This window comes from Chenopodium quinoa, unplaced genomic scaffold (genome assembly GCF_001683475.1).
Source record: "Chenopodium quinoa cultivar QQ74 unplaced genomic scaffold, ASM168347v1, whole genome shotgun sequence".
In the NCBI taxonomy this organism is placed as follows: domain Eukaryota; kingdom Viridiplantae; phylum Streptophyta; class Magnoliopsida; order Caryophyllales; family Amaranthaceae; genus Chenopodium; species Chenopodium quinoa.
The window spans coordinates 622,791-641,547 of NW_018742538.1; the positions used below are offsets into that span (position 1 = coordinate 622,791).

At 43.1% G+C, this 18,757-nt stretch overlaps 1 protein-coding gene across 1 annotated transcript in view; it reads left to right on the forward strand.

The window, feature by feature from the left end:
• The first annotated feature begins 992 nt into the window (after window positions 1–992).
• The window catches only part of LOC110720072, a 42,675-nt gene continuing 24,910 nt past the window's right edge, over window positions 993–18,757 (forward strand). The window contains exons 1-4 of the mRNA XM_021899077.1: window positions 993–1,174; window positions 1,400–1,503; window positions 1,830–1,963; window positions 2,190–2,716. Coding sequence (XP_021754769.1) covers window positions 993–1,174; window positions 1,400–1,503; window positions 1,830–1,963; window positions 2,190–2,716 — 947 coding nt within the window. The remainder of the gene's footprint in view (window positions 1,175–1,399; window positions 1,504–1,829; window positions 1,964–2,189; window positions 2,717–18,757) is intronic.

Consider the following 18,757-nt stretch of genomic DNA (forward strand, 5'->3'; position numbering starts at 1 on the left):
GTCTATCTTCAGATATCAAATCTAAAGGTACCGTCTCTGTCTCTCTGAGCTCTTTTTATTGTTTCACCGCTTGTACATATTTCTTGCAATAAATGGATGCATCACCAACATACACGGCACAGCCTAGGTTAGAGTCCAGCCGGTCACCAGGGACGGCTGAGTCTAGGACTGGGAGTGTCGTCTCAGGGTTTTGGGACCACCCTTTTACTTGGATTCCGACCATTTATGTGTCTGTGCAGGACACAATGGCTCGGACTATGCAGACGGCCCCCGATCCGGACTACAGAAGCGAGGGCTCAGGCGGTCAAACGCCTGAGGGAGAAACGTCTAGTCAGAGAAACCAGACGGATCTGGAGAGATCCCCTCCGCGTGCCCCTTCAACTCCCGCAGATTCCTCTTTGTAAGAGTGCGACCAAGGCGGCGATGAAGCCGTCTCAGCTCCTTTGCCACAAAATGAGGGGGAGACGGAGAGCGACAGCTCCGCCTCCACTTCTGAGAGTAGTGACGACTTGCCACCGCTTGAGGATAGCGAGGAGGAGGAGAGGAAGAAGTGGAGTGAGAAGGACGACCCCTTCAAAATTCACGTCTCTACCAAGGATAGGAGTCAAATGGAGGACAACTTGAAGAGGTTTAAACAAATGCACCCGTTAGGAGACGGGTACAAAATTAGAGTACCGCCTGAGGACGGCACCATCGCCTGGGAAGACGATCAACAGAACGCCAACAGCTACTTCGGCTGCTTTGAGGCGGCGCTCAAGGCTGGTCTTCCCTTTCCCCTTCACCAGGCGGTGAAGGCAATCTTGAGTGGCTACGGCCTCGGAGTCTGACAACTTACCCCCAATTCTTGGGAAAACATCTTGGGGTATGTTGCCGCCTGCGAACTCCAGGGGCTCCATCCCGGGTGAGAAGCTTTTCCTAAGATGCATTATCTTAGCCGAAGCCCAGGCGTTTGGAGGGCGTGGTACACTTTAACCACGTATCCCCAATACATGATGACCTTGGACAAGGTCTCTAAATTCGACGGCTGGAAGCACAGGTTCTACCTGCTGTCGGCTCCCAGCAAGCGGGAGAACTATGAGTTCCGCCAGTACAATAAGAAGCCCGACCTGATGAGCCGGAAGTGCGCTCTTCCTCGGATCCCTGATGAGGACTTTGACAAAATAATTGAGGAAGAGTTTTTCGGCCTCACAGACGCAACCTTGTCAACCGGGGAGACAATAAAATTCCCCAAGAACTGGATCCCTAAGAGCGCCTGGTTCAGGGACGAGTGTTTCTTAGCCGCCTGCGGGCTAGGAAACATGTTTACCAAACGTATGCGCCTAAGTTCACATCCGCCTATAGTACTTTTGTATCAGAATTGATTGATGATATATTGACCGATGTTTTTCTTTTTTTGCAGAAGAAGCTTTAAGAATGTTGCAGACGGAGAAGACACCCAAGCGGTCCTCTACAACCATCCGCAAGGAGCTTGTGGAAAAACATGCGGCCGCAGTAAAGGCCAAGGTAAAAAACGCCTGACTCTTTCTTAGATTGGTATCAGAGTTTACTTTCTCCGGATGCTAACTTTAACTTGGTTATTTTCACAGGGGGGAGAGGTAGGAAAGACGTTTGAGAAAGATCTCAAACGGGCCAGGGAGGAATCCACCTCCACCCCTAACAAGACCAAAAAATCCGCCTCTGCCTTAACTAGAACCCATTTGAATTCCCGTCTGAGCTCGGGTGGCCTTTGCGAGTGAAATCCCACTCCCAACAGACGTCATCCTCAGACGGTCGGCAACAGATAGGTGCTGCCTTAATTTCACACTCATCACCTTTTGATTATGGTGCAGATCAATCTCCCTACTGGCCAGACTTCCAGAGGCATGCTAAAGCCATGCTGGAGGCGGTGAGCAGGAAGGACAAGAATGCTATCCCTGGGATGGAGACGTTCAACCTTGAACGAATCTTGTCCCTTCTGGCTGAGGTAAGATATTTAACAATTTTTTTTTTTAAGTGTTTTACTCCGCCTGCAATATTAACTTGATTTTCTTTTGCAGGCTCTGCTGCAGGTAGATGGGCTCAAGCGTCCTTATTCCCGCAAACGGGAAGAGGTAAAAAGGGCCAAGAAGTCCGCCATAGACGCTGATAATGTTGCTTTACACTCCACTATCATAAATGAACTTGAAACTAAAGCAATCACAATGACACAGGCGTCGAGAATCCAGCAGCTGGAGGCGGACCTGAAGACGGCCAACCAGCGGGCGAGCGACGGTAAGACGACTCAGAAGAAGGCGGAGGAGGCCCAGAAAAAGGCAGATGAGAGTCTCAAGAAGGCTAACGAGGCGCTCAAAAAGGCCGAGGCGGACCATGGCACACTCAAAGGTGTTTCTGAAGAGAACACCAACTTAAAAACCAAGGTGGAGAAACTAGAGAAGGAGGCGGCCCAGGCTCAGATAAACTTTACAGCAACCCTGGAGGCGGAGCAAAACCGCCTGGTTGCTGAAAGCGATGCTGACAACGATGCCAGAATGAAGATCGCCTGGGCTGCCTTGTACCCAAACAAGGATTATGGCATCTGGGCACTGGCTCACTGGTACGCCGAGGACGTGGTGTACTTGAGAGAGAAAGGTGAGCCAAAGCCTGAGTCCTTCGATGCCTGGGCCAACGCCAACACTGAGCTTCCCGCGCCTAAGCTACCCGGTCCTGGTGAAGCACAAGAGATTCCCTTAGAAGATGAGTAAGAGAAGGACCAGGAGGAGCCGCCTGTGGGCCAGCAGTGATTTTCAGCGGCAGTATGCCAACTCTTTTTTTATTTTTATTTTCTTTAATCTGCGGCAATATGCCAAGAACTTGCTTTTCCGGCCTGCGTGCCGAGTATCCTTGTATTTACCGGCTGAAGAGCCGGGTAATCAACAATTTCTATCTTCTCCCGGACGGGGTCCGGTTAACATTTGATCCACTACAACCGTTTGGTTGGGTGGACTTTTTATGAATGCACCGACTGAGTCGGTTTTGATCATTTTGCATTTATGTTTGGGTTTCAATTTTTGAATTTTTGTGTATATGCCTGATTTTTGCCTAACTTATCAAAAGAATGCGGCGATTTGTTGCCTAACTTATCAAAAGCATGCGGCGATTTTTTGTCTAACTTATCAAAAGCCGGCTGTCCTTGCCCCTGGACGGCTGTGTGGTTGGTTTCAAATGGAGTTGGTTGATTGACTTAGGAACGTCTGATGCTGCAAAGAGCATGATACGTTTGTAAGTCAATCAATCACAGTAGTGATTGCCCCAAACCAAGTGCACAGCCGTACACAAACAAGCGTTCCGGTCACTACCCAAACGGTTTTTTCCGTCTTGGTAGAGATTGCATAGCCATTGCACAACTCTTTTGCCCCAATTGGGATAGAAAATGCAACTTTGGAATAAATAACCCAAGTGAGAACTTCAGCCGGTGACCGACTGATGCCTAGGGGCATCCGGTATTCGGTAACTTGATCGTTCTTCGCAGATCATTCTGGTCAGACGGCTATGAGTTGGCCAATTCGGTCGCTCAATTTTTGCCGTCTGCATAGGTACGTAGAACTGACTGTTCTCTGCGACGATTTCACCCGGAGAGGTGTCGTCGGACGCCTTTGTCCATGTTGGGGAAGGCGGTTTTATAAAATAAGCAACCATCCGGTTGTTTTAGCCTTTGGTCTTGTTTAGGACCGGTTGTATAGCCACTAAGCGTTTTTGTGCTTAGCTTTTAATCGGAGCATTGGCCGAGCGTTATTACATCATTAAATTTACACTAAGTGTCAAACTTAGTTGGTTTAAACAAAAAAGCCCGTCTTGGTATTACCTAGACAGACAGGCAATTATTAAATCATACCAAGTATCAAACTTAATTAGGTAAATAAACAAAGGAACTATCTGAGTATTACCCAGGCGGTCAAATAACTGTAACCTTTACTAAGTATCAAACTTAATTAGGTAAATGAAGAATCCTTTTGAGTATTACCCAGGCGGATAATCAAAACAATTTTGCAAACAAAGTCTGAATTCTCATTAATTGACTCACTGTTTACAAAAAACCTACATTCTCAGAAGTAGTACTCTTTCAAATTGTCTACATTCCAAGTTCTGGGAAGGCTCCTGTCGTCTGGAGTTTCTAGGCGGTAGGTGGCGTCTCTTACTTCTTCATAGATCCGGTAGGGGCCTTCCCAATTTGGAGTTAGCTTTCCCAGCTCATTGGCCCTACCGGCTGCCTCCATTTTCTGTAACACTAAGTCGTCAACTTTCAAGGGACGCTTGTGTACTCTCTTATTGTAAGCTCTGGTCATTCTCAGACGGTAAATCTCATGACGCAAGGCGGCATTGCCCCTGCGTTCTGGGAGTGAATCTAATGCCAGGTGCATTGCTTCCCAATTTGCCTCTTCATCATATAGCATGACTTTGAGAGTCGGCTCATAATGTTCAATGGGCAAGTCGGCTTCAGCACCGTAAACCATGAGAAATGGGGTTTCACCGATTTCCCCCTTTGCTGTTGTCCGAACGGCCCATAGGACATGGATTAACTCTTCTGCCCACAAGCCACCGGCTCTTTCAATTTCCGCTGAGATCCCTTGATCTCCTAACCAAGTTTTGAGCTGAGGCGTCTCAAACCGAGGACCATTATCGAACACCATAGACATAGGCACCCCATACCCGGTGATAATGTTCTTCCAGATGAAGGAAATTACGTCTGAGGTCTTGATGTTCTTAACCGCCTCAGCCTCCACCCACGTGGTGAAATAATCCACCGCCACCAAGATGTAATGCTTTCCGCCTGAAGCAATCGTGTAAGGACCTAAGATTTCCATGCCCCATTTCGCAAACGGGATTGGGCTGTGGATGGCTGTCAGATCAGTAGCCGAACGGTGAATAAGTTTGCCAAATTTTTGGCACTTGTCACATTTATTCACCAACTCCTTGGCGTCTGCCTCAAGAGTAGGCCAAAAATAATGCCGTCTATCTCTGACGGCTAGGGACCTGCAAAATCCCGAGTGCAAGTCTTTGAGAACTTCCTTCCCCTTTTCCGGGGTAACACACTTCAACAGAGGCTTCAGAAACCCCGCCTTGAAGAGTTCTCCATTTCTCAACTCGAAGCTTGCAGCTCGCTTCTTCAGGACGGCTGCCTCCTATGGCAAACCAGGAAGTTTACGTCTGAAAGGTAGTCCCGGATGCCATCCATCCAGGTAGAGCTTCGGTCTAGAATTCCAATGGGATCTTCATAGATGCTTCTTTTTTCAAGTACTTCCCAGAAGACTGACCAAGGCGTATCATGGTAGGTGGAAGATGCCAGCTTTGACAATGCATCAGCCTGGTTGTTGTCCGACCTAGGCACTTGATTCAGACGGAATTCCTCAAGTGCCTTAGTCTCTTCTTTGACTGCCTGAAGGTATTTGATCATAGCCGGATGAGTTGCCTCGTATTTTCCCTTATACTAGCTAACAACCAACTGTGAATCAGAGTAGGCGTCAATTTTCATTCCCCCTGCCGCCTTACACATACGGATACCGGCTAGCAGGGCTTCATATTCCGCCTCATTGTTAGAGGCCTGAAACTTGAAACGTAGTGCATACTCATATCTGTCCCCTTCAGGGGACTCGTATATTACACCTGCACCACAGCCGTTTTTTGTAGAGCTCCCGTCTACAAACACTTTCTAAACCTGATCAAGATTATCCGGAGCCACCGGACGGGTCATTTCAATAATGAAGTCGGCAAACGCCTGACCTTTCACTGCCTTTCTTGGTTCATAAGTGATTTCAAGACTTTGCATTTCATTAGCCCATTTCAACATTCTCCCGGATGTCTCCAAGGTGGACATTGGCCACTTGAGTGGCTGGTCGGTGTAAATCACCACCGGATGTGCCAGAAAGTAAGGCTTCAGTTTTTTGAATGCCATATACAAAGCAAGGCCAAATTTTTCAACCATGGGGTACCGGAGTTCAGCATGTTTGAGAACATTGCTAATGAAGTAAACCGGGAGCTGAACGTCATCTCGCTCAGCAAGGAGAACGACACTGAGAGCATGATCTGAGACGGCTAAATACATGTACAACGTCTCCCTAGGCAAGGGACTGACCAGCCTAGGTAGAGAATGCAAATGCTCTTTTAACTTCTGGAATGTCGTCTCAGCATCGTCCCCCCATTCAAACCTGGTCTTCTTCCGGATTCCTTGGAAGAAGTAAAGGCATTTGTCACCTGACCGGCTGAGGAACCTCCCCAAGGCGGCCAGGCAACCGGTGAGTCTCTGAACTTCCTTGACAGAATGGGGTGACTTCATGTCAATCACCGCCTGTATCTTTTCGGGGTTAGCCTCTATCCCCCTTTGATCAATCAGGAATCCGAGAAACTTCCCAGACTCAACACCAAAGATGCATTTCTTGGGGTTTAACATGACCTTATGCCGCCTGAGGGTGGTGAATGTTTCTCGGAGATCATCAAGGTGATCCGCCTATTGCTTGGATTTGACTATCATGTCATCAATGTACGCTTCGACATTCCTCCCAATTTGATTAATGAAGATCGTATTAATCATCCGTTGGAAAGTGGCAGACGCATTTTTTAAGCCAAAAGGCATCACAGTATAACAGAATAACCCCAAATTAGTGATGAAGGCCGTCTTCTCTTGATCTTTCTTCCAGAGGGGTATCTGATGGAAACCGGAATAGGCATCCATAAAGCTCATCAAGGCGTGACCGGCTGTGGAGTCGACCAGACTGTCGATCTTTGGAAGCGGGTAACTGTCCTTTGGACACGCCTTGTTGAGGTCTGTGTAATCAACACACATGCGCCAGGTCCCATGCGGTTTTTTAACAAGGACCACATTGGCCACCTAGTCGGGGAAATTGCAAGGCCGAATGAACCTGGCGTCTAGCAGCTTTTTGACTTCGGCAGCTGCCGCCTGACTTCTTTCCTCGCCGTGGTTTCTTTTCTTTTGCCGGATGGGCTTCTTTTTGGGGTCCACGGCGAGTTTGTGGAGAGCGAGATCCGGGCTGACGCATGGCATCTCTTCCACCTCAAAGGCAAAAATGTCTTTGAGTTCTTTCAGCAGAAGGTGCAAGCTTGCACCCAGAGTAGCATGAGCAACCATCCCAACCTTTACAATACGCTCTGGACGGCTGTCATCCAGAGCGAGATCAATATTTTCACCAGCCGGTTGGGACGGAGCTCATCTGACCGTTCACCGGTCAGTGATTGCTATTTTTTCTCTTTCTTCACCTCCACCGGCAAAGGTGCCTTTCTTTTCTTCCCGACTGCTGGTGGGGCAGGTACTGGCTCGGCATCCTTGACATTGTCAAGGTCTATTGGTTCCTAGCCGCCTGGGGCCACAATATCCTTGACGACTGAGAGGTAACACTCCCGAGCCGTCTTCTGATCCCCATTCAAGGAACCAACAGAGCCGTCATCCCTCTCATACTTGATGAGCATGTGAGACGGGATGATTACCGCCTTGGCTTCGTTGAGAGTAGACCGACCAAGGATAATGTTGTAGGCGGTCAACTCCTCAATGACCAAGAATCTCCCAACCGGATGGGTAAGTCAATTCTCCCGGCTGGGTAGACCATCCCAACCCCAAAACCAACCAAGGGGTGGGTGACCGGATGCATGCTGCTGACATTGTATTTCATCTTTTGCAGGCACCGGAGGCTGATGATGTCTGATGAGCTGCCGGTGTCAATAAGGATTCGTCCAACCAGCTGGTTGGCAACCTTACATTCAATGACGTCCGGGTCATCATGTGGACGGCGGACGCTACCCCTGTCCTTCTCAGTGATCAGGACGTCTAGGAAGGAGGAGCTTGCAGACGCCTGCTCATCATCATCTTTGTCCATCTTTCGAAGATGGCTCTTAGTGCCCCGGATGGTAGGGCCACCACATGAGAACCCGCCTGCTATTGTGTAGACCTGCTCCTTGTCAGTATCCGAGCTACTAGCAGGCTGGGGGGTAGTCTTGGAGGACTGACCCTTGTTCTTCTTCTTTGCCCCGGCTGGGGACTTAGAAATGTAGGACTTTAACATCCCCTTGTCAGCCAGGCGGTCCAACGCCCGTTGAAGGCTGAAGCAGTCGTTGGTGTCATGGCCAACTTCCTCATGGTATTGGCAGAATTTATTTTTATTCCTTGATTGAATGGAACTTTTCATTGGATTTGGCTTCTCTAAGGACAGCTGGTCCTTAATTTCCATGAGGATGGAGTTGCAGTCCTTGTTAAACTCGTACTTAGGGACGTACGGTTTAAATTCTTTCTTTTTCTTCTAGGACGGCTGGTCAGAGTCACTAACCGCCCAGATTTCTTTTCTTTTCTTGCTCTCTTCTTTATTTTGGCCGGTTGAGCAGGACGGCTGTCTTTCTGTTTGTCAGACTTCTTGGAGTCCGACTGATTTCCAGGCGAGCAGAGGTCGGTTGCTTGAATATAGCTTTTCGCCTCCCTCAGGGCCGCCTGTAAAGTGAAAGCCCCTTTTCTGACTAGGTCGAACTTAAAAGTAGACCCGTCTCTCAGACCCTTGAAAAAGTCTGTAAAAGCTACCTCATCAGACAGTCCTTGAATCTGAATTCTAATCAGATTGAACCGCCTGACATAGGAGCGCAACCCTTTTCTCTCCCCTTGCTTAATGGTACTCAAGTCTAGGCTTGTTTTCTTAGCAGGGATGTTCATTGAGAAATTGGAAGCAAACAGGAAGGAAAGCTTCCTGAAACTATCAATGGACCCGGCTGGAAAGTTGCCAAACCATTGTTGGGCAATGCCCTTCAATGTAGCCGGGAAGCATCGACACCAAGCGGCATCATCCAACCCCTGTAAGTACATGAGGTTGGTGTAAGCCATGAGGTGATCTTCCGGGTTGGTGGTATCATCATAGGTACCTACCAATACATTCTTAACCTTGGCCGGTTGTGCCGCCTCGGTTATCTCCCGGGTGAACGCAAAAGGTTGTTCACCCAGGCGAAGCAGACGGAGTTGCCAGTCCAGTGGCTGGACATTGTGATATGCCGCCTGACCTCCGAAGAGGGTCGGCTGCATGAAGTGAGGGAGATACTGACCGTAGACCTGAGATGGTACATACGGTACAGCTCTGATGTGTCTATTTTATATAGTATTTTACCCCCGTCCCTTGATCATAATTAGTAGTGTTTTTGGCTCTTTAGAGCCACTTTTATTACTAATTGGTGCTTTCTAGTGTTTTCGTAGATTTGGTTGACTTTTGCAGGGATTTATACTTTTTGAGTATTTTTCCGAGATATTTTGGAGCAATCACGAACATTGGAGAAGCACGACCAGATTTTATATCCCAGGGCCGGTTAGAGCCATCAAACCGGTGATTAAGGGCTTGGTATGTGTGATACCGGGGCATTTGGACCGAGTATTCAAGACCCAAAGAGAAAACCTAGATTGGCCCGAAGAATTGGAGCCCAATCGTAGTCCAAATAGTGGCCCAAGAGGGCCGCCCGGCCAAAAAGGCTGGCGCCCAGAGGCGCGCCCGGGCGGGGGGGAGAAGCTTAGGCTGGCGCCCGGTGACGCGCCCGGCCGGGCGCGAGATTAGTAGTAATGAGCAAAAAAGGCGCGCCCGATCGGGCGGTGCCTCGCCCGATCGGGAGCGTGTTATTGTTAGTAGACGATTAACGTCGTTTTAATTTGTTTTAGTTTAGGACTTTTGTACGGAGTATAAATAATCCTCCTTAATACGATTTTAGGATCACTTCTTCTTCTCCTCTTTACTTTTTCTTTACTCTCTTAATTATTCTCTTAGAATTCTCTCTCTAATCTTTTGTTCTTAATTCTACTCTTAATTCCAGATTTATTTCGGTAACGATTCCTCTTCTCTTGATCTTAGTTATTTATTCTATTCCTTTAATCATGTCTTATTTTATTGCTTTGATTTGTTTAGTTTTTAATATGTGTGAGTAGTTTAATTTCTAGGGTTTATGGGGATCTAATAAATAATATGAAGGGGTAATTTATTATTGCTAATTATCCATGCTAGATTAATTTCCTATTGATTGATTTAATGCTCTGTGACTAGATTAGGCCTATCTTTTATGCATGAGTTTGACAATATTGATTCAAGATTTGAGAGATGAGAATTAATGTTTAGGTCTAGTTTCAATAGGCAGATTAATTTATAAATGGTTAAGTCGAGATTCGAGAGATGAGATTTAATACCGGTAGATTAATTATGTGATTGTAATACGTAGCGAAAGCCCTTTACAATCTGGTTAATTGATGCATTGATGATTGACTATTATTGATTTTTGATATTGCATGATAATTTCTTATTGGATTGTTTTAAATTTTTACAATTGCGGCTTGTAAAAGTATAGCAATATTGAATTGATGAAAATTGAGCAGATGTTAATTTGATATTAAAGGCTATTTTCAATAAGAACTTAGATCTAGTAAATTGCGAGATCCTGTTAGATCTATGTTGATTAATAAATTGCGAGAGCCTGTTAATCATGTTATTTATGCAATGTCAATGATTGATTACTATGTTTTACCCTGGAGTATTATTTATTAGTGAACCTATGCCCTAGATCCTTTTATATATTGCTTTTTCCCCTATTCCTTTTCCTTGTAGTTTAGTTTCATACTCAAATATAAATATTGGTTACTTAGATAATTTAGATTATAATAATTAATTAGAAGTAAAAAGACTTGTTTCCCTGTGGAGATCGACCCTACTTCCCTATCTACTTTAGTTAGAGGATTTAGGTATTTACTTTTGATTAGGGGATACGACTTTACCCTGTCAAGCTCCTATCATCTGAGGGCCAGAATGGACGGTATTACCACCTGTCTGGCTTTCATGCAGGGAAAGTGCATTCCCTGCAGAGCTGTCTGGAAAATTTGACGTGGAAGCCGACTCAGACAACTGTTGATTTCTCTTCCGGTTGATGATTTCCCGGGCATCAAGAGTTGATTTTTTACTTCCCATCGGCTGTTGAGTCCGGCGGGTATTGTTGGTATTCCTCTTAGGAAGAAGAATTTTGGACCAATCAATGGTCCCGGCTGCCTTCTCCTTTGGATGAGGAGTGGGCTACCAATCTCTGACTGACTTTCCCTTTTCCAAAGGAGTCTTCTTGGCCGACTGGCCTCTACTTGGGCCATCCCTGCTCTTAGTGATCAGCTCTTTAATTTCACCCTTGAAACTCGTCATGAATCTCATGAGTTCGTCTCGGGTGACGGGTGCTGATCCAGCTGCCGTATGGGTTTCGGGTTCGGGATATAGATGGAATCGAGAGGGAAGAAAGAGTCCGGTTTCAGAGGCTTGATCAACTGTGTAATCATGGAAAATCATCTTTTTGGCTTGCCTTGTTTAGGCTTGGACTTACGGAACCTGCTTTCAAATTGAGGCGTCATCCCCTTCCAGCTATCCAGGGGGTCAATTTGTACCCGCCTGGGAGGCACCCCGCTCCAGAGGCTCTCTAGGCCGGATATGCTTGGTTATTAGAGAGCCATCATCGGCTATATAGGTTTCGACCTGAGGATCTTCATCCTCCTGGTCTGTAAAGACTTCTGGGTCATCGCCTAGAAGGTTAGGAGGTGGTACAGACTCTTGAACCATCTTCGAGGTACTCTCCCCACAGACGGCGCCAAATGTTTTGGGTGTTTTTGTCCCTCGGGAGAGTTACAACACGAATACTGATCCGGCGTGAGTTGTACCTGCAAAACAAACGGAGACACCAGTTGGGTGGTGCTCCGCCTCCGACGAATAAGTTAGTAACTTGAAGGGAGAGAAAAAGTTGCGGAAATTTAGGTGGGTATCTGCTCGGATTCCAAGCTCAGATGTCTCTATCACAGGGACAGTTTGTAATAAATTGTAAAACGTGCCCTCCAAAAGAGGGGAATCTCCCTATTTATAGGGTTCTCGGGATTTGTGCCCCTGATTAGGTCACTGAACCCTAATCATTGGTGGGTTGCGCCGCATTGCGGCTTTCTCGGGATTTGGGCCTGAAGGCCGCCATTCCTCCCAGGTTTATGGAGTGACACGTGTCAAGCAGGGATAGGTCCACCCTGGGCCACCCTGGGGCTAACACGTGTCATCCTCTGATTGGACCACGTGGCGGGGTAAAATTACCCTAAACAGGAACCATTAAGGCCCTTATTCAAAACCCAATAAAAGTAGTAAGTGATTAAATCCAGTGTTCGAATAAATTCAAACCCAAAAGAATTAGTGTCAAATAAAATCAAATTAAAATAAATTCAAACTTGCAAAAGAAATAAAATGCAAACAACCAACTCTCTACTCAAGATCCCACAACCCTGATGAATGCTGCATGTATAAGAACCTGTGGTTATTCTGCTCCCCAATATTACAAGTGTAAAAATTGGATCGTCATAGGGTCATTGAAAGGCGAAGGCCATGACCAGAGAAAGACACACACAAAAGCACGTAATCAGCAAAGCTGGGTACATACAAGCTGCGAAATAAATTAAGAAATACCTAACATGCTACTAATAATCAAGCATAAGCATCATTAAATACAGACTCAATTCATGACTCGATTATCAAATTTATTAAGACCTCACTAATTGATATTGACTGACTCATTTATTTAATTCATTTGATTTAGCAATAGACAAGGTTGTCCAACCCATGTCCCATTTGGAACATCAATAAAAGAAAAACCCCATGCCTCCTTTCGGAAACATCAATAAACATCCAACGACCACGGGCGCAACTTCGTGACCGTAGTTAGTATGAGATCACACCTAACTCCTAGTTTTAAAAAAACTAATATTTGAAATAGGAGACTCGTAGATTAGACGGCCTCGATAAAAGTACACGGCTAATACCCCATGTACCCCAACCCCTGATTGTCATTACTCCAGATGTGCACCAATCCAGAGTTTTATTGCTCATCCATCTTACACTTTACGTGATTTACAGGTTTAGATTTGGTGATGACTCATATACATTACAATACAAACATTCCAAACACAATTCAACCAAACATGGCAAATTCCCAATTTAAATTCTTGATTTATTAGTGAAAAACAACATTTATTAATTATTCCGTTACTACCTCGGTGTATAAACACCTTGAGTGCATAAGGCACCCCAAAACCTTAACCTTGTCTTATAAGACTTGAATTCCTCCTTTACTCATCCTGTTTGCATAATCATGAATGAGTAATAATTTAATCTTTACACCAATCACATACCTTTGCCTTTAAGCGCACCTTGCATAATTAGAGCACAAATAATACTTGCATTATAAACTAGTGCACATCATTTGAAATTCACAATGTATAACCAAACAATTTAACCCAGTCAATCCTATACATGATACTAAGTTCTCGATCCGTCCTTAAACATGCACCTACAAGCAAGGTTTCGTAACTTGTACGTACCTCGATTAAACGAATTAGTTGGCCACTTTAACAACTCAAGTCACCTTCTACGAACTCCTCTCCTAAACCAAATAACAAGAACTAACTCAACACCGAAGCAAATAAATTTACAGCAATACCAAACTACTTTAAAACCTCTCAAACCATCAAAATAAAGCATTTAAATTATTCCCATTAGTCAATATTAATAATATAACATCCCAACTATAAGTTTATATGTTTAAATCGTGAAAATATAGTGTATAACATAAAATTCCAGCAGCTTTGAAGTAAGTAAATAAATCTGAAAATTTGGTTTAAGTATATAAAATAACCCCATAAACATTATTACTTGAAATAATCGTTATACAGTAGGTTAGTGTGTTTAAAACCCAAAAATACATCAATTCAATGTAATTAGAGGCTTCAAAATGATAACTTTAAAATCTGAAAATTTATTCTTGATATTAGACTTTAAAGTTCAAAGCTTTTTAAATCATTTTTACCTAGAAACATTGTTTTATGAGATTATAAACATAAAAATATGAAATTAATACAATTTAAACCCAAAATTAAAACTTTAATAAATCTGAAATTTTCTTTATAATCCAAATAATTAAGCTTTAGCATAATTAAACATAATATAATTAATTGACTTAATCAATACGTTTTAAACCCTAAAACCATGAAAAATCAAGGTTTAAACCCTTAATTCTTAATCAAACCAAATCTGAAATTTTATGCCTTAAATTAGACATAGTATAATTTATAAATTTGTAGTCTTTTACACTTTATAGGCATAATCAAATAATAATAATAACAATTTAAGAACAAAAACATAATAAAGGTTAAAACTTGAATTACATTAACAAAGGAAGAAGAAGAAGAACAAGAAGAAGGAAGGAGAGAGGAGGGGCGAATTACTGGAGGCGTGAGGTGGTGCTACAGTTGTGGACGCCGGTCAGCAAGGTGGCGCCATGGTGGTGCGTGGCTGACAGCGGCAGCAAGAAGATATATTTTTTTTCCTGTTTGATCGTGAAAGCAGAGAAGTAAAGGGGAAAAATGTTGGGGTTTTTCTTTTGTACGTAAGATTGAGATTTTGAAGAAGGGGAAAAAGTTTAAGTGGGTATAAATAATAAAAAGTGGGTTTGTGGGGTTTCCTAATCCAAAGGCAACTAGGATAATTTGTTTAGGCCCAAATATATACCAAAGTTTAGGAATAAGGTGTAAAGTTGGGTTTTGAGTTAACTTGGACTAGGCTTCTAATTTGTATGGGTAGATTGATTATTGTCAATAGTTAGTAATGGCTAAATAGCTTAAAACTAATTTATTATTTTTGAAATATTTATAAAATTATACAATTATAGTAACATAATCATATAATTAATAATAAAATATAATTATTATAATTACAAAATCATGGGGGATTACAAACCCTTATTGCCATGAGCGTTTTTGGGTTGATAGAGCTTAAACCCCCTGGGGCTGAGACGCATGTAGAACACACACGTTTTTTCAGAAAAATCGAAGGAAGTTGACTGTGAGAAGAGAAAATAAGCCACCGAACTGATTTTAGGTCTGTCGTGACACGGCAGAGAGCACCATGCCACGGTGCTGCACACTGTTAAACGGTGTACTGCACCGTGACATGGCAGATTCTGCCGTGGCACGGCAGTCAGAAAATCTGACTGGTGCCCTGTTTTCCTTCGTACGCAATCAAGTTATTCAATTTTTCCTACGGGACTAGGGGTGGGACTTCGGTCTGGCAGTTCGGTTTGACCTCAGTTTGAAACGGTTTTGGTTTGAAACGGTTCGGGTTAAAACGGTTTCATTTAGACGGCGGGTCGGTTCAGTTCGGTTTTGATTAGTCACAGGTCGGTTCGGTTTTGGTTTATTTTTGTACGATTTAAATTCCGTTCGGGTCATAAACGGTTCGGTTTATAAACAGTTCGGGTCATAATCAGATCGGTTAGAAACGGGTCGCTTCAGGGGCGGATTTACTCGGGTCAATGCCGGTTCGGTTTTTAAACGGTTCGGTTAATAATCGGGTCGGTTTGAAACAGGTCGGTTCAGGGGCGGGTTTACCCGGGTCAATGCCCGTTCGGTTTATAAACGGTTCGGGTCATGATCTGACCGGTTTGAAACGGATCGGTTCAGGGGCGGGTTTATCGGGTCAACGTCGGTCCAGGTTCATATCGGTTCGGGTCATGAACGGATTATTTTGAAATGGGTCGGTTCAGGGGCGGATTTACCCGGGTTAATGCTAGTTCGATTCATATCGGTTCGGTTTATACTCGGTTTGGTGCTAAAATCGTTCGGGTTAGTTTGGTAATCGGTTAAATTGGACCGGGTTGAAATCGAGTTCTAAAAAGTGGTTTTGACCAGTTAGCACGTTTTGTTTTATATCAAGTTGGGACTAGTATTTCCATTTCATTAGCGGGTCGGCATAGGTTGGTGAAAAAAATAATGGATCGAGTAGAAATTGGGTTTTAAGAGATTTTTTATCGGTTAGCTATTTTCGTTTTATATAAAGTTGGGACTTCGTCACTTTATTTTCAGACATCGGATTATATACAATTACACAAATCTTCATTTATTCAATTATTCTATATCATGTTAATATGTTATGTTTCAAGTTTGGTTATACTCTTGTTGTTGTTTATTCGATATTATCATATTAGTCTATTACAAATTTATAATGTATTATTGTTTCATTATTAAATATACATTATTAGGTTATCAACTTCTTTTTGGATTGTTTTAGATATCGTGTTATGACCAAGTTTTGATGAGTTGCTACTTTGAATACGATAAATCGATTCAGATATCAGATTATATAGAATTACAGAAATTCTCATTCATTCTATATCATGTTAATGTGTTATGTTTCAAATTTGGTTATAGTCTTGTTGTTTATTAAATATTAGTCTATTACAAATTTATAAGGTATTAATGTATTATTGTTTCATTATCAAATATTATCAGGCTATCAGCTTCTTGTTTTAATTGTTTTAAAGATCGCGTCATAACCATGATTTGATGAATTGGTACTTTGAATACAATAAATCGATAATTGATATTGTAATAAACTAATAATTTAATGTTACGGAACTATATTTGGATATTTAATTAAAATCACGATTATTCAATTTCCCATTAGTCTAATAAAGTAATAATTGACAATTGTTTGTAACTATTCCATAATTTTGGTGTTAAAGTTATATTGCTGAATTACTTTGTTGTCTTACCCTCTCTAATCACCTTTTAAAATTACGTGCCTACAAGGCTGCAACATATATATGTTGCAACTTGCAAGTTAAAGAAAACGGGTGGGGAAGTAGAAGTATTCAATTAGATCGATCATCAACTGTTTTAAGTTTTAATAATCAGATACATTTATCGATTATCTATACATACCAATGATAGTATGATACCAATCGTACCATACATTATTATTTATTACATATACTGATATACATATAACTAATATACATTAAATATGTCATATTGAATCAATTCCAATTTCCAAACATTTGTGTTTCTTACAATTTATAAGTTACATAAAGTTAAGAGTACAATAGTGTTTTTATTAGTACGTAGCTATGAATAAAAAAAAAAACATACTATCCAAATCCATTATCCCATGATCCGTGTCACCGTCTTATATTAAATATCAGCCATTGATTTGCATGTCATCTAACGGCATATCATCGCACACATTCCAATTTACGATCCGTGTGTTTTCTTTTCCACCAATCAGATCACTCTTACCATCGTCTCTTTAGTACTCTTTTTGATTTCTCTCTCGTTTTCTTAATCCTCTTCTGTAATATTATCAATTTTTTGAAGCCATGGCTGCTAATATGCTCACTGCTCTCTCGTTTTCTCTCTCATCTCCTCTTCCTTCTTCCTTTCTTCTTCTTCCTTCTTCTCCCTTCCTCCGTCTATGTTCTCCTTTCTTCCATCTCCTTTCTCCGTCTCCGTCCACCGGCACCACGCACGACGGTTTTTATGGTCAAATTCGACCACGAAACTCTAGATCTAATTGTTTCATGATCGAATTTGGCCTTTTAAAACCAAAATCGAGGCCAAATTCAGGATTAATATATAAGGTGTTTTCGTTCTTCCTTTTTTTATTTTCTGTTTTTCTTTTTAATTTTTTTTCAAGTTGTGGGCAACGGAGGGGGCCGAGTTAGGGTGGGTGCAGCGGCGGTTAGACTGGGTTCGGGTGTGTGGGGAGGGAGGATTTTTTGAGGGAGGGAGGGAGTTTTATGGTGGGTGAGCAATTAGAGTGAATTGGGGGGTTTCGAGGATGTTGGGTTTCGTGGGGGTGGGTGGGGTGGGGTTACGGTGGGTTTGGGTTTTTTTCGATTTTTTTGTATGGGGTGGGGTGGGTGTGTTACGGTGACGGTGGTGGGTGTGGTTGGGGTTGGGTCTGGTTTTTTTTTTTTTTTTTTTTTTTTTTTTTTTTTTTTTTTTTTTTTTTTTACAGTGACGGTGGTGGGTGGGGTGGGGTGGGGGTTTGTTAAGGGGGTGGGGTGGGGTACGTTACGGTGATGGTGGTAGGTGGGGTGGGGTATGGGTCTGGGTTTTTATTATTTACGGTGACGGTGGTGGATGGGGTGGGGTAAGGTTTAAGTCTGGGTTTTTTTATTTACGGTGGGTGGTGGGGTGGGGTGGGGTGGGTTACGGTAATTATGGTGGGTGCGGGGGTGGTGTTAGGGTGGGTCTGGGTTGACGTTGGTGGGGTGGGGGTGGGTTACGGTAACGGTGGTGGGGTGGGGGTGGGTTACGGTAACGGTGGTGGGGTAGGGGTGGGTTACGGTAACGGTGGTGGGTGGGGGGTAGTGTTAGCGTGGGTCTGGGGTGACGGCGGGGGTGGTGTTAGGGTGGGTTACGGTGGTGGGTGGGTGGAGGGTGGTTGGATTGGGTGGGTGGCCAAATTTTTTCATTTTTTCATTTAATTTATAACTCCTAATTTAGTTATACAAGAATATAGTTTTAATTTTATAATAGCAAAAAAATTTACAAATTTAAATCAATAATTATATGTAAAAAAAATTGTACTGTTAAATTACATTAAACATCAAATATATTTCGTGGAATTCTAACAAATTGTTAAAGGCTGTAAATAGTTCAATTTGAATGGAACGGGTTGTAAACGGTTCGGTTTAAATAGTTTGTAATCGGATCGGTTTAAACGGGTTGCGGTTTGAAAATAGTTCGGTTTAAACGGTTTAATGGGTTATAACAGTTCGGTTTAAACGGTTAGCGGGTTGTAAATGATTCGATTTAAACGGTTTTTTCCTACGGTTTAAACGGTTTCGGTTTATAAACGGTTCGGTTTAAACAGTTAGCGGGTTAACATTAATCGGTTCAAACGGTTTCGGTTTATAAACGGTTTGGTTTGTTATTGGTTTA